A 17,471-nucleotide genomic window follows, 5' to 3' on the forward strand; every position below is an offset into this window, starting at 1 on the left:
GCAATGGGGGCAACAGGAACAACTTTGGCGTCCGTGAGCAGCCCAGATTTAAAAAGGGGCAACAAAGTTCAGGCAAATCTAACTTTCAGAGGAGTACAACACCTAGAGGAGGAAGACTTGAGCCTGAAAGGGCAATGGAAGTGAGATGCAGCATCCCAGAAAAGACTGTGCTAAGTGTTGTCGTGCTTACAATGGAGAGTGAATATAGGTCACCAATGCCTTCTTCTGTTGCGGTAAAGCGGGCACATGGTTAAGGACTGCCCACAAAAAAAAAAGTCAGGCTCATCCTAGGCCTAATCCACAGAATGCAGCAGCAGCCGAGCCTCCTAAGAGGAACAGGTTCTACGCCCTTAAGGGCATGGAGGAGCAGGAGAACTCCGCTGATGTGGTCACAGGTATGCTGTAAGTATTGTCAACTTCTATTTATGCTTTACTCGATCCAGGGTCTACGCTTTGCTTTGTAACTCCTTTACTTTCTCTCATTTTTTAGATATTGCCTGAAGTTCTGCATGATCATATAGTAGTTAGTACACTTTAGGAGAAAATGTAAGAACTGATAGAGTATACAAGGATTGCCCAATAGTTGTATGTGGTAAGACAATGTGTGCAGACTTGGTTGAGTTACCCATGCATAATTTTAATGTTATTCTTGGTATGGAAAGGATTCATAGTTGTTATGCTAGTACAGATTGTCATAGTAGGGTTGTGAGATTTCATTTCCCTAATGAAGAAGAGCTTGTATGGGAGGGGTACAACTCGAGTTGTCCTAATCCCTTCATTTCGAACCTTAAGGCCAATAAAATGATGTCCAAGGGGTTATTGTGTCATCTTGTGAGTGTTAACTATTTAGATCATGAAATTCCTTCAATGGACTCAGTGCCTCTAGTGAATGAGTTCCAAGATGTATTTCCTGATGATTTACCTGGAGTTCCTCCCCCCCCCCCGAGAGATTGACTTTGGTATCAACTTAGAACCTGATACTATACAAATTTTAATTCTTCCTTATAAAATGGCTTTAAATGAACTCAAAGAGTTGAAGCTGCAGTTAAAAAATCTCACTGATAAGGGTTTGATTCAGCCGAGCATATCCCCTTGGAGGTCTCCAGTGTTTTTTGTGAAAAAGAAGGATGGAACCCTTTAGAATGTGTATCGATTATTGGTAGCTCAACAAAGTCACTATCAAGAATAAGTATCCACTTCCTAGAATAGATGACTTGTTCGACCAACTCCAAGGGTCTAGTTTCTTCTCGAAGATTGATCTTCGTTCAGGGTCCCATCAGCTCAGGGTTAGGGATGGAGATATCCCAAAGACAGCCTTACGTACCCATTATGGTCACTATGAGTTCCTAGTTATGTCATTTGGTCTCACGAATGCACCTGTTGCATTTATGGATCTCATGAACAGGGTCTTCCATGAATACCTTGACTCTTTCATCATAGTATTCATTGATGACATTCTCATCTACTCTAAGACCAAGGAAGAGCATGAACAGCATTTGAGACTAACCTTGTAGGTACTTAGACAACATCAACTGTATGCCAAATTTAGCAACTGTGAATTTGGCTTATTAGTGACCTTCAAAAGGTCATGTTGTGTCCGACAAAGGTGTGAAGGTAGACCCCAGGAAGACTGAGGTTGTTAAGAACTGGAAAATCTTCTTACTCCCACTGATATCCAAAGCTTTCTGGGATCGGCTGGTTACTATCGCAGGTTCGTGGAGGTTTTTTCTTCCATTGCTACCTCACAGACAGCTTTAACTGAGAAGAAGGCCAAGTTTGAATGGACAGAGACTTGTGAAAAGAGTTTCCAGGAGCTCAAGGACAAAATCACTTCAGCCCTATGCTTACTTTGCCTAAGTGTGGTGAGAATTACACTGTTTATTGTGATGCATTTAGGGTTTGTTTGGGTTGTATTCTTATGCAGGGTGGTAAGGTGATAGCTTATTCGTCCAGATAGCTTAAGGTTCATGAAAAGAATTATCTCACTCATGACCTGGAGTTGGAAGTTGTGGTGTTTGGACTGAAATTGTGGAGGCACTACTTGTATGGAGTGCATGTCGATGTGTTCATAGCCACAAAAGTCTCTAGTACTTGTTCACACAGAGGGAGTTGAATCTACGTTAGTGAAGGTGGTTGGAGCTGTTGAAAGACTATGACATGAATGTCCACTACCATCCAGGTAAGGCTAATGTTGTAGCTGATGCTTTGAGTAGGATGAGTATTGGAAGTACAACACACGTTAAGGATGAGAAGAAGAGTTCGTGAAAGATATACACAGAATGGCCAGACTGGGTGTGCAGTTTGTTGAATCTACTAGTTGGGGTGTTTCAATTCATCCTAGTTCTGAATAATCCTTAGTAGTTGAAGTCAAGGAGGGTCAGCATCTTAATATAGTGTTGATGGAGCTGAAGGACTCAGTGTTGGTTAAGATTTGCTTTAGGAGATTACGGCATACTTAGGTCCAGGGCATGATGTGTGTACCAGATGTGGATGATTTGCGGACAAGGATCATTGTAGAGGCCCATGGTTATAGATATTCCATATATCCAAGTTCGACCAAGATGTATCATGTTCTTAAGCAGATCTATTGGTGGGATCGCATGAAGGACATTGAAGAATATGTGGCCAAGTGTCCTAATTGTCAACATGTTAAGGCAGAACATCTTAAGCATGGAGGTCTTACTCAGATTATTGAGGTTCCGACTTGGAAAACGGAGGCTATTAATATGGACTTCGTGGTTGGTCTTCCGAAAACTAGGAGACAACATGACTCCATATGGGTTATCATGGATAGGATGACTAAGTCTGCCCACTTTATCCCTGTGAAGTGTACTTAAAAAGCCAAGGATTATGCGAGACTTTACATTTATGAGTCCTTTGCCTATCATTTTCGATAGAGGAGCTCAGTTCACTTCACATTTCTTGAGATCCTTCGAGAAGATCTTAGGAACACAGGTGAAGCTTAGTACTGCCATTCATGCTCAGACTGATGGGCAGGCAGAGCGCACCATTCATACATTGGAGGACATGTTGAGGGCATGTGTGATTGACTTCAGGGGTAGTTGGGATGACCATCTCCCTTTGATAGAGTTCTCGTATAATAACAACTATCACTCCAGCATTGGGATGGCACCGTTTGAGGCACTGTATGGTAGGATATGTAGGTCTCCAGAATAGTGATTCGAGGTTGGAGAGTCATCCATCTTGGGTCTAGAGAACATTCATGAGGCCTTAGAGAAGGTCAGGGTGATTGGGGTAGGTTGGATACTACCTACAGTCGGAAGAAATCTTATGCAGAAAATAGAAATGGCCCTTAGAGTTTGATGTTGCTGACCAGGTCTATTTGAAGATATCACCTATGAAGGGTGTTATGAGGTTTGGCAGGAAAGGGGAAGTTGAGTCCGAGGTATGTTGGGCCATATGAGATCCTACAGCGTATGGGTGAGGTGGCCTATGAATTGGCTATGCCTGCGAAGCTAGCTTCTGTCCATCCAGTCTTTCATGTCTCTATGTTAAAGAAGTGCCTAGGTGATCCAGCATCGATTCTACCTATTGAAGGTTTAGGGGTCGAGGAAGACTTGTCCTATGAGGAAGTACCTGTTGAGATTTTAGACCAACAGATCAAGCGGCTAACGAACAAGGAGGTTTCCATAATAAAGGTATTTTGGAGGAATAATCTTGTTGAGGGTGCTGCTACGTGGGAGGCCGAGGCCGATATGAGATCCCGCTACCCTCATCTTTTCAACCCTTGAGGTTAGACTTCCTACTCTTAAGTCTAAGTTTCTTTATCTCTCCATTCTTTGTTGCTATTGCGTGATTGTGTATAATAACTATGTTATGAGCTGATTGGCGTTACACTAGATAGTTAGTAGTGTCATTTGGGGACAAATGTTCCTAAGGAGGGGATAATGTAACTATCCCAAAAAAATTGATATGCTGAGTAATGCTGAATGTTTCTAGAATGCCTACGATTAGACCGGGTTCACACGGATTGATGCGCGTAAAATCAGACCTCTGAACCCTTGTGACAGCCAATCCAACTAACTTGGGGAGCTAGTTGAGCTAAAAAAGGTTGGGTCCAGCCATGTAGGGCTCCCGAATATGACGACTTACCCGAATGAGTCTTTACCGAATTTAAAAAGGGGAAAACTTAAGTTTGGAGTGTATAGGGGTAAAATGGTCTTATTCCAGGCTAAGGATAGTATCGTAATTACCCTAAATATGTAATTAACTAATTAATAATAAGGTGGAGGTACATTTTGGGGATAGAGGGACGAAAATTGGCCTTTGAGGTAAGTCTTGCTCCACCGGGGTTTGAACCTAAGTGGAAGCAATGATTTAAATTGTTTTCATTTAAATTGGTAAACTAATTTAATTAATTAATATTTATTAGCTTATTAGATAAAGGAAAATCAGATTTTTTAAAGGGTTGAAGGAGTCCTAGTTTGACACGATCATCTCTCCCTTTTCACTTAAATAAAAAAATATTTTCCTGTGTTGCGGGCTCAATACGAGCCATTATGCCTCTAAATTCTATCAAAAAAATTAATATGGGAGATGCCCCCGCGACGCGCAGCCATGTACCAGATTTGGTCGCTGTAAGATCCCAAAAATGACTTAGGTGAATATAGATCGTAACATGGTTGTAATAGTGGTATAAGGTACTAAATTTATCTATAATGTGGTATTGATACAATGTCTAAGAGTTTAGGTGCACTGGAAGTCAAACGTCAAGGGACGACTAAGACGTTCGACGACTAAGTCACCTATGTGCCTCATATGTGTTTACATGTGTTTATGTGTGGGTAGTAATTTTATGATGTCCTTAAATGAGTTATTACAGTGTATATAGGCAGTGTGTCACATTTCGCGATGTTTGGAGGTCAAACGTCCATAACGTTCTAAAGGTTTGCCTTGAAATGACCTTATGTTTTTAAGCATGTTTCGTCGAGTTTTACGTGTTCGTTTTGAATGAAATTCATGTGAGATGTTCTAAGATTATATAAGAACATATTCGGGTTGGAAACTTCCAGGTTAAAGTACCCAAGGACCAACCAAGGGTCCTTGAGGAATGGATCTTCAAGAGTGCCCAAGCTGTCAAAAACCAGCCCAACCTACGGAGGCAATCAACGCCCAGTGGGTCAGTCAACGCCCCGTAGGTTAGGGGGCATAGGTGAAAGATTAGGCATGGGACAGTACAAGCCAAAGAACATTCTCATTCCCAAACCACGGACCAACATGATGGTCCATTGGTTAAGGTACGGGCCGTCGATGGCCATCCGTCTGTGAGAACTGCCTTCCTGCGCAGTTCACTGTAATGCTAGGGGTGAAATGGTAAATTCACCCCACTTTCAAATTAGAAGTTTGGAGGTTGATCAGGGGTATTTTGGGTATTTTAAACATGTATATAAGTCTTTGACACTTAAATAATTCATTCTTCAAAATGAAAACACAAAATCCGTTAGAAATTCCCTAGAACTCCATAGAAGCCAAAACTCAAGGAAGAGCATGGATTGGAGATTTGCATAGTGATTCTTCATCAAATTGGAGGATTAACATCATCGAGGTATGGTTTTTTATCCTTTAAACTCTATTCATCAAGGAGCTCAAATTCAAGAAGTTTTCTAAAGTTTTCAAAGATGAATTCGTCCAATTTTATGATCTATCCATTGGTTCTTACATTAAAGGTTTTTAATCTTGTATATTTATTGAATTGTTTTTAATTAGATTATTTTAACTCAATTAACCTATGAACCCATGTAATTGATGAACCCTAGTTTTGACTACTTTATGGGTTACTTGATATTGACTTAATGCTTCTGAATTCTAGTGTAGTTTTCTATAGGCTATTGAATGATATAAGAATTGTATTGAATTGATGGATAAGTTGTCTTATATTGACAAATCTTTATTTAATTGACCTAGTTTCATTGAGTATTATGATTTATGCATTGGATTGATGTTCATGGCCATGGGTAAGGGCCTTATGGTATTGAATTGGATGATTTAGACATGGATTGAAGTGGAGAAAATTGATTGGTGTTATGCTGCCCTAATTCTCTTTATTGTATCTAATTTATCTTTTGAATTATGTTGTGATTGGTATGGTCCAATTATGGTGGCAGTGTTATTTGATTGATGTGTCCTTGTAGGCGTTACTTTATGTATTATGATGATCATGGCCTTGTCGGAAACTACTTGATGTTTTATGATGATTCGTGTAGTTGATAATTTGAAGTATGATCATATCTACCTACATATGAAGTAATGTGAAAGTATGTTGTTTCTTCTATTGAAGTTATTAGGTGACCATGTTAGACTCTAACTATGTGTTCATGTGTGTAATCTTAGAGTTGATGCATGATTTTTCCTATTTCACTATATGAGTCTATAAAGGTTTTATTGATGATGTTATAATAATGAATAGGATGACATAAATATGATAAGGTTCATTCCTAAGTGATTCAAATAATGATATGATATATGTAATAAAGTAAAGTATGTTGTGTTTTGTCTTGGTGGACTTGTGTCCCTTACTTGATGCATGTATAAATGTGAATATGAGATGTATTGACTAACGATGCTAATGCCTCTTAGTCTTTAATGTATGAGTGACATGTGAGAGCTTGAATGATTCTAAGAAGGTCATTTATGTGGAAGCTTGAACCTAGTGGTAAGGTTATGAAACTTGAAGTAGAAAATCGTAATGGCATCCTTCTTGTAAAGAATGATGGACTTAAGGTTGGTTGGCTGGAACGGCATCATATCAATTCTTACAAAAGTCATTATGAACTTTCTTGAAGTCGTTGTAAGGTATACCTAGGAGACCTCTTTGGTAGGGTAAAATGTAATTGGGTTATGAACTTGATATGGAACCCTTTATATGAACCTTTTATGTGAATTACTCTATGAGAACAAAGGCTAGCACCGAGTAAGTATGGTAAGAGAAGTAGTTCTATTTAAAGGATGAGGCTAGAATACAAAGTAAGCCATTCATATTCCTTAATTATGTGCATACATGGGATGTGTCCAAGTTCTACCATTGGCAAGTAGAACACCCTCCATTGGAGTAGGTTAGAACTCTGGATAACATGTCTTCCAACCATGATCTATGTCCGTTATTGCATGTTCTCATCATGTGGGATACGTACTAGTATTTTAGAAATTCTATGAAGTTTAGGTGGTGGTATGGGACGCTATATAGCCATTGCACAATAGGCTTTGAAGATATTAGTGAGAGTCCCTAGGTCTTTTCGAAGACCATTAATTGAATGTACTTTATGTGATGAATGTCTATTAATGAACTAATGAAATAATGGCTTATGTTAGAAAGCAAGTAAATGAATGAGTACCTAATCTAGAGTGACTTAAGGATTCCTTAGTTAAAGTGTGAAGAGGGAATAAAGGATGATCGCTTCATGTCTTATCTAGGGAAGTCTTGAGAATGACTCTAGTTAGGGAAGTTGATTGATACTTTGGGCTTGATCTAAACTTAAGAAGTCTTAAGGATTATTTAGGTAACCTCTAAGAGAGTGTATGAAATTTCTATTCTAGGAGTACTTAAGTAAGTCTTTTGATTGTCTTGGTAAGGAAAATGTCGTATTATACATGTTATGTACTTTGGTGTATTGTAAATGTATGTGTCTCATTATAAGTAGTCTTGAGGATATTTAGGAATGCACAGAGAGGGTGTATGGGTGATCTCTCTTTGTGTAGCTTAACTGAGTCTTAGGATAACTTTTAGTGGGGGAAGTTATGTGTTGAAAGGTGTCTAAGATGAAGTGAATAGACTTCACTGTAACAGTGAAGAAGTTCACTTTAACATTGATATTGCTCACTGTAAAGTTGCTTTAAAAATGTACTAAATTGCTTAAATATTTTCTTATGTGTTTCTTAGTCGATAAATGTTGTTCTTATGATTATATAATGATATTTAAATCAAAAGATGCATATTTCCAATGATGTCCATTTTCATGATTTTTATGCATTATGTCATATTTAGTACATAAGGTTATACTAATTCCATGCTTTTATCTATCTCTATACTGGTTGGTAGGTGAGGAGCATTTAGGAAGCAAGACTTGGATCGTAGGATCACTAATATACTCTTGAGATTGGAGACTATAACGCATGCAACATAAAGAGGGTCCCAATTATATCTCCTAGATCTTGAATTATGTTACCACCATAGGAATACTAGCTAGTGGATCTACCTAGTTGCTATGCTTTATGTTTTGGTACTACATTGGCAAGTAGTCCGCCTTCCTTCGGTGTAGGGCTTTATGACGCCGGATTCACACTAGCTCATGTGGTCTATGTCGGTTAGGGAAAGATGTTCCCAAAAAGGTAAAATCAACTAAAAGATTGAACTCTAATTGACATGACCTAAGGGGTTTGGCTTAATCTAGGTAGGGGTATGGGACTCTACCTAAGCATTACACTAGTTAACCTTGAGGGGAGTCTTGGGAGGATGTTCTTACGTATTAATATGTTTATTATGCTATATAACATGTATATGATGAACTTTCATATTTTTGATACTATGTGATGATTAGTTTCACTTATGTATATATGTTGGTCTATATGGTTAACGTAAGATGATATGTACTCTTAAATGCTATGTTATGTGAAGTAGGATGTTAGTCATGATTCTTGTTGAGTTACGTGATTGAGAAAGTATATGGGGTTTTGCGTAGTCATTGCACTTGTGACTTTATGGGGATTCATGATTTGTTGTCTAGATTACTAGGATATGACAAACTCTTATTCATACTTGTGACACTACTACTTGATGATAGGGTTGTATTAGATTATGGGTTCAAGTATGTTGATATGCATATGAGTTGCTTTGACTTGTTGAACATAAACCTAGTGATGGGTATGGCTTGATTGATTATGCTAAGGCTTTTAAAGGATAAAATGGCATGATTTACTATATGTCCCTTTTTAGCATGCTTTGATGTTATATGTGTATATGGTCTCATCTTAGTACAAGTGGCGTACTAACCCCATTTTTTTCCTTTTTCCCAAACATTTTAGGTTTCGGTCGTTCACGGCTCATTCGAGACGACTTGAAGAAGACTTGGATATTCTCTACCATCCAAATTGAGTAGGTCCTCACTTTTCAAGGGCGATTATGATATCTACCCTATGGAGTTGCTTTACTTTTTAGACTCTTATGCTCAGTCTATTTCGTTTGAATACGATTTGTAAAAGCCTATATGTGGCTTATTTATATTGATGTAGGGCTATGCCCAAATTTCTATGATCATTTTAGATGGTTGTGAAATGAGACAAACGTTATAACTTTGGTCTATTTTAAATATATATATATATGTGTGTGTGTGTGTGTGTGTGTGTGTGTGTGTGTGTGTTCAATACAAGTAGAGTACTCAAAGAGGATGACGACGCCGGTTACGTCTAGGAAGCAAGACTTGTATGGGGCTTCACATATACATCTATGTACTAGACTTACATTGGGGTTATGAGTAAGGTCTTATGATGTATTGATTAAATGAACTCTAAACATGCAACGTTGACTATGATGTCATTATGGTGATATTTATAGTATGGACTTGTATGTTGTCTTTAGATGTGTATACAGAATAAATGGATAATGACTATGATGTAATAAATGAATGAGTTATTACATGAGGTCTATTAAGTATGTTTGTCTTATGTCTAAGGCTAAATGCATGTGTTGTGACTTATTTAATGTGATGTGCCTAGTCTAGGGTGACTTCATACGAATACTTAGTGTGAATAGTATTATGGGATGTACATGCACATTACACTAGTATGACATGGGGTTGTCTTAGGTGATGGTTCTTATGTTAAAGTTACGTTTCATGATATTCCCTGCCCTTATGAATGTATGTGTTTGAATTGATGGAGGTTATATAAATGTTCACCCTTTCTTATGAATGTATGTGCTTGAATTGATGGAGGTTGTATAAATGTTCACCCTTGGTGACCATAAGGTGATAGGTTTGTATGAATGGTGGAATCGGACACTATACATGCATTGCACTAAGCATTAATTAAGGGTTGCTTTAGGTAAAGGAGTAAAGATAAAAAGGTAAGATAATGTATTGGAGATATTAAATGTGCCTTAATGCAATAAATGACTTTATGTGTTGATGTGAGCGGGGTTCGTCTATAACATAATGTAGATAAACTATATTCTGCTTATTGTATCATATGGTTATGAAGTTTCTCTAAAATACATGATGCATGGTTTTAAACTAAATGTCTTCTTTAAGAGAATGTCTTTACATGGTTATAATACTTAGTTTGTGCATTCTTATACTAATACCAGTCTTCTTCATATTTTTAAACCAAGTGTAGCTAGTGATGGATAAAGGATCTTTTCTAGAATTAAGGGTTTGGGTTGCTATATCCAAGTTCGAGTGTGTCCTTAATGATTCAAGGACCTTTATGTCAAGAGTTTCTTTAAGTTCTTGTAATTGATAAGTAATGTTTCAATTATATTATAAGGCTAGTGTCCCTAAGTATTTATTGAAGTCGTGTGTAAGATGGCATAATGAGACTTAGTACTTCAATCTTGTAGTAAAGGTTTTAAATAAGATGACTTTTAGTCTTGTGTTATGGTAGAAAACGTCTTAAATTCTTTAGCTATTTTATGTTTATGCAATGAATGTATGCTAAGGGCTTGTATAAGACCTCCAAGAGGTCGAATACACCATGTTATGACTAGGGGGTGCTCTCTGATCGTGAAAAACATGGTATCAGAGCATGAGTTATAAAAATGGTCTTAGGGTCAAAATTCTCATAAATCCATGTCTTGTAGATTCTTGTTCCACGGTGTGAGTCGCAACACATCTATGAGCGAGAGGCTATAGAACGATATATGTTTCACTTTCTTCATTACTCTTGTGTCGTGCCATAGAGCTTATATATGATCTCTCTCTTATTTCCCTTGTCCGGTGGTCTTCTATATGTGTGGAAGGGCTGATGTCTTAAGGCTTGAGCAAGAAAAATGTGATTTTTTATGCATATGATTGTTTTGTGACTATATGGGCATATATGAAGATAGATTTGGAAAATAATGTTGTGATGCCAATTATGGCTATATATGACCTATGAGATTTGAGGTATTATATTGAGAAGTTATGTCGTGATGTATCTCTATCATGGTAAGATTTATTATGGCTAAATGAATTCCTTTCTTGGAAGATAGGTTACCTTATGGAGTCCTTCGGGGTTCCATACTTTGCATATAGAGGGTAACCCTAGTTTATGTCAATGGGTCCATGACTCATTGGTAGGGGTGTGTTAACGGCCTAAAATTCTATGTGAAGACCACGCCCGACAAGGACGGACATCCACAATCCTTTGACGAGGTCTCGTGGGTGGGCTTGTTTGGATGGTTAAGTTGAGGGTGTAAGGATCTTTTTTGGTTTTGAATAAATTGAAATGGTGCCATTTTTCCTAAGTCTAAAATAACTATATAACTAGTTTTAACTCCCAAAATCCTCCATTCAAGTAATTCTCTCAAAATCCAAAACTCCTCTCGAATATTCTCTTTAGAAGATGGAAGTAGAAGGAAGAAATTGGAACTAGTTCAAGATCAACTCTTCCAATCTACAATTCCGCAATTTGAAGAAGAATATCCCAATACTAGTTAGAGTTTCTTCCAACGTTGTGGGTTATGATGAATGTTGATCCGATTAAGTGGACTATAATTGTTTATGATTGAATTGGCAGTATTATATATTTTTAGGATTATATTCCATGTACTCATGCCTATATTATGATTTTAGGGTAGAATTGACATGAATAGGGTTAATGTCATGAAAAAAACTTTGTTAGTTAGATATCTCCTTATAGGATTGATGAAGTATGATTAGAATTGCATGGGATTGAAGAATATATGATTAATATGATGTGAAATCTTGAGATCAAATCATATACTATTATCATGAGATGTAGTTTTTGAGATTTAAGACAAGACTATGAATTGTTGATTGTTAATGTTATGGTGGGGAAGAGATACTTCCCATAAAATATATGAGAGGCATAATTGAATTAAAGTTAAATATTTACTCACGTGAATGAATCTAGGTTGAAAGGATTGCTCACCTAAAATGAATCTAGATTAAAAGCTAATGTAATTGATGAGGCTAGAGGCGATTACCCATGTCCTTCATAAGTAAGGATATGAGGTGATTTCCATACTTCTTAAGATATAACAATATATGAGTCCCCACATTCCTATTATGATGATTGTACATGGAGGAGAGTATCCATGATCTTTGTGAAATTATGCGGAGGAAAGTACTCGTGTCTTATGATGAGGTTGTGGAGGCGAGTGTACGCCAACTAAAAGTAAGTAAGACAAGAGGTGAATACCTATTAGCCTTATAATATAGGCATTCAGGCTAATACCCATGTATTTTAAAGTAATTATGATAATGTAATTATGTGATGAAGAAGATTTGATTGGAGTGTTGCGATATATGCCTTCCATGATGCAAGTTTGACTAGAGGCAGATGACCTATGTCTTGGCTATGGATAAGTTAGGTTCCTTATGGAAGTGTTCCTCTTTAACTATGATGCTTATGATGTCTTTATTTTGCTTATGCCTAATGTCTTACGTTGACTAATATTAATGATTATGTTTTTTATTCTAGCCATCATATTTAATAATTGATAGTACTAACAAATTGTCTTGCCTACATTCTTATCAAAGGTAGGGTCCGGCGATATTGATTCTAACAAACGTGGCTACCTTTGTTGTTCATAAAGGAGTGATGTTTTGGTGAGTCCTCATTGTATTCGAGGATATGATCACCATTTTCCCTTTTGTTTTTATTTTATGTCTTGGACTATTGTATGGGTTGTGACCAAGACTTTGTTCATGCTTTTTTAATGGTCTTAGACAATGTTGTTAGACTTCCTCTCATTTTATAAAAAACTTTAATTGTATTGAAAAGTTTTGAATTCCAGCTCATTTCCATTATATTATGTTATATTCTAAATAGCTTGTATGAGGTATCTCGGGATCCTATACACCGTTGTTAAATCTAGGATGTAAACTTGGGTCATGACAAACTTGGTATGAGAGCACAAGGTTTAGAATAGTTCTACAATCTCTCAAACCACGTCTAGTTTAATCTTGTTCATAAATTTGAAACACACCATATTTATGAATGAGAAGCTATTAGATATTTAGGAAACTCCACTTCTTTACCTCTTTAATTTGTGCCATGGAGCTTAACTCTATAATTCTTTCTGCAAAAATGTGCCCGATGTTTTTAAGGATATGACTACTAGAAGGGCTAATTCTAGAACGATGGATGGAGACAATGACGATCGAGAGGTTCCTCCTCGGGTTTCTCTGGAATCTCCTCCTCATGCTTCAGTTGACTGACATAATTAGAATGTAACAAGTGTGGAATTTAAGTTGGCATTCTAAGTGTTGGCTCAAGCCTTGATGATACAATCCAATAGAGAGGTGGTGTACAACTTTACAGAAACAAATTTGGAAAAAAAACCCTAGATGCACATTAGTATCAGTGAGTTGGTGTTGGTTATTTGTTTGGTTATAATCCAAATATATTAGACCTTAATTATTGATCCTTGTATTAAATTACTCGTTTGAACACCTAAAACAAGAGAAAAGAATCCAGAAGGGGAAGACTTAACAGTCTTAGGAGGATTCAAGCTTGGTTTTGAGGTAGGTGATGACAATAAGTAACGTAAACTGAACGTAATGCAAATGAGTATATGCATATGAGTAATTACATGTCATGAATACAATAAATTTTATGACTATTCGCATTATTCATTATGGGTGTAACTTATGATTGTATTTGTGTTGAATAGATTGGGTGTCACATTCTGACACATATATTAAATTGGGTGTCAAATTTGGACTCGGGTATTAGATAGGATTTCATGTTCGGACTCACTAATAGTTTGGTATGGGTTCCATGAGAGGACCACTCTGATTATATATCCATGTCTAATTATCATTGATTTTGGGAACTGTTTGTTGCTTTTGAAAAGGATAATTTATCTGTTTATTTTGTACATATGTGTGTGTACTTTGTTGTGATTGCTTGCCTATGTTTCACTTATTAGAGAAACCGCATGATCCTACAAGTACAATGTGATACTACATTTGCTCGTTCTGTATTGAGTACATTGCATCTTCTGGCGATTACTGATCGTCCATAGCTAGGAGATAATTGATCGAGACCGGATTCAAGGGAGAATCAGTTCTTCCATGTTGCCATGAGTTCTTTTTGGTTTAGTACATTCGATCCGGACTTCGACTAGTGCTTTAGATATTTATATGTTTGTAGGGTTTTACCCCTTGTTCTTATACTTATCGTTAGTAGAGTTTTGGAATATTGACTTTCAACTTCTAGAAGTTGTTTTACCCAAATATTTGGTAATTTTATTTTTTAAAACATTCGGATCTTATGAGAACTCCAGTTTTCTTAAGGAATTTAAACCTACTTCCTTATCTTTAAATATTTTGTTTACTGTTAAGTTGCTTTGTTGGGCGGTAGTAATTGTTCTCCTACCAAAGGGCTAATGGGTTTCAATCACGATTGTCTTGGTCGTGAAAAATTCACTCCTTGAAAATTCTGGGGGATCTCTTTTTTGTGATGATTTGAGAACATTTAAAAAATTCCATAAGAATCTATTTAAATCTTTTGCCGAAGTTATTAGATTGAAATTTAAGTATTGGTTTTCTATTAAAGAAGAAAAGAAAAATATAGAAATGTGTAATTAGCTGTGAAACTTTCTTCACACACGCGTGCACACACACTACCTACTTTATTGTTGGTGATTTTACTTTTAATATAAATAATAAAATATGAATATTGATAAAAAATATATAGAAGATATACTAAATTGGTTGTTATTAGTTAAAGTATTATATTAATATAATATTCATGTTAGGGAGTGTTCTAATTTCACTAAACTTTGACATTGTCAAAGTATGTAAACCAAACTTGAGGTTTTAAGAAGAGAAAAATAGAAGATACAAAAAAAAAAAAGTAGGTCGAAACGGACAAATTCATTGTAAGTCTTTCGGCGTCTTCCTTATGTGTGATGCATGTGCCCTGTTCAAATAGACTATTCTTGTCGTTTAGTAGCATTCGAATGGTTTAAAAAAAAAAAAAGCAGTTTAAAAATGTGGAGAAACCCCTTCATTTATAGTTATAAATGCATAGTATTAGTATGTGCATATTCCTTTTTATCATTAAAATATAGAAGATATACTAAATAGGACGTTTTCAGAAGAACAAAAATAATGAATATTTTTTTTAAAATGCAATTTAAAAATTTGCGGAAGCCCCTCTTTTTATAGTCAATAAAGGGTAGTTTATGAAAAACTGTTATCATGTCTTATAAAAAAGAAGTCACAAGCCTTCAGAAATGTAATAACTCATCAAAAAAGTCGTAACTCTTTAGAAAATCCGCAACCCTTTGGAAAAGTCACCACTCTTTTGAAAAGTTGCAACCCTATAGAAAAGTCACAACCCTTCAAAAAGATCACAGCTAATCGGAGAAGTTATATACTCTTCGAAAATGTCACAATTCTTCAATGTTAAAAGGTGTCTGTCTTTAATATAATTTAATATCATACACATAAATAAATATAATACAATATAAAATATAGAAGATATACTATAATTGGTGTTTTAAGTTTTAAGTATTATTATAATTTGACATTAAATTAAGTGGTTTATTTTTAAGGTAGTGTTTTTTTTGTGTGTGTATACATATATAGAGAGAGATATTAAAAAGAGATAGATATAGATTTGTCTAATTTTAATTTGATATGTTTAAAGAATAAAGAGAACTTTTAATTTACAGATTATATGAAGAATATATAAAATGTATTTTAATTTTGTTATCTTAATGATGCCCCCCAACCAAGAAGAAGAACCTTCTATGCTAAATTGAAAAGATATCAAAGAAAAACAAATAAAATAGAAATGGAAAAGTACATATTTAATGTAGTTTGTAGTGTTCAAACAAATTTTTTTTATAAAAATATTTTTTCTCCAACAGTTTGAGACTTTTCAGATTCTTCACACCAAGTTGTAGTTTGTGCAACGAAAAATTATTGAACTTGTTGTTAAGTAAAAGTTATTGTAAAGGTATATTTTTTTCTATGAAAATGGGTACATAGTAATTTTGAAGATACTCTTCTCGTTTAAAGTTGGGTTATGTCATTCTCCTTATTACATATTTTTTTATCTATCTAATTTACCAATAAAAAATATTAAAATTGCGTAATTAAAAAACTCTCACAATCTTCCTTATTTTAAGAAGTAGATAGAAAACATACAAAATTCGTAGTATAAAAGTGTGAGAAATCTAATCTATTTATTAAGAAACAAAGAGTAGTATTAAAAGTGTTTGTCGTCTATTTTCATAATAAGTCACAATCCTTCAAAAAATTACAACTTTTTGGAACAGTCATAACTCATCAAAAAAGTCACAACTCTATAAAAAGAAATTGAAACCCTTCGAAAAAAGTCACTACACATCAATGTGAAAAGGTAATTGCTTTTAATAAAATATAGAGTAAATAAATTATAATATTAAATATAGAATATAAACTAAATTGAGTGTTTTGAGGTGGTGCATTAGAGTAATTTAACATTCAAGTTATGGAGTTCATGCTTTTAAGGTAGTATAGATAGATACATATAAAAATAAATATATTGAACCGGGATTGTCCTTTCATTTTCTTGAATTAATTTCATTTGTGTTTTTATTCGAGAGAGAATCAGATAATTACTGTTCATATAATGTGTGGATGGATAGTGACAAAATGTGTGAGAGAGACTAATGGAAAAAAAAAAGGCATATGATTGAGGTAAAATGTTTATTTTTTTATTCTTTTTCCAGCAGACGAAGGAGTATGTACCTAATTTTGCTAAAACATCAGGCACCAATATAGTCCATTGAATAATTACTGTTTATGTTAAGTCCACTATTTAACAATTAATTTTATCTTTTACATATCATATGATAATACGGTCATGATATTAATTATTTTCTTAATAGATATGTAAGTAAAAAGGAATGAATAAAGCAAAGTATTGGTGTCAAGATAATTCTATCAAACTGAACACTAGAGTGAATATTGTAGCATTATCATATATTTTTGTCTTCTTTCTTCATTGGATATATAATGTTCCATATATTTTATTGGTTTTTATATTTATATTGTATATGCCATTTCTTAAGCATAAATTTATTATTATTTTGTGTTTATTTTAATCTAAGAAAATGTTATGTCACAAGAAACAGTCCTTGCTCAATATATACAAATAGGTAAGAAAATACTGATTGATAATAAGATGATATTTTATCAAGTTAAGGATTCTAAAAATAATATTTTCAATTTTATTCATCTCTTAATCTTTTAATGAAAAATGTTTCATGTTTGATATTACTATAATATATATATATA

The 17,471-nt window shown here is 35.0% G+C and overlaps 1 protein-coding gene across 1 annotated transcript in view; it reads left to right on the top strand.

The window, feature by feature from the left end:
• Positions 1-358: 358 nt before the first annotated feature.
• Positions 359-17,471, top strand: part of LOC114074038 (transcription factor MYB64-like) — a 35,451-nt gene continuing 18,338 nt past the window's right edge. The window contains exon 1 of the mRNA XM_027911959.1: positions 359-395. Coding sequence (XP_027767760.1) covers positions 359-395 — 37 coding nt within the window. The remainder of the gene's footprint in view (positions 396-17,471) is intronic.

The sequence above is a fragment of the Solanum pennellii genome, chromosome 9 (genome assembly GCF_001406875.1).
Source record: "Solanum pennellii chromosome 9, SPENNV200".
NCBI classification, from domain to species: Eukaryota; Viridiplantae; Streptophyta; class Magnoliopsida; order Solanales; family Solanaceae; genus Solanum; species Solanum pennellii.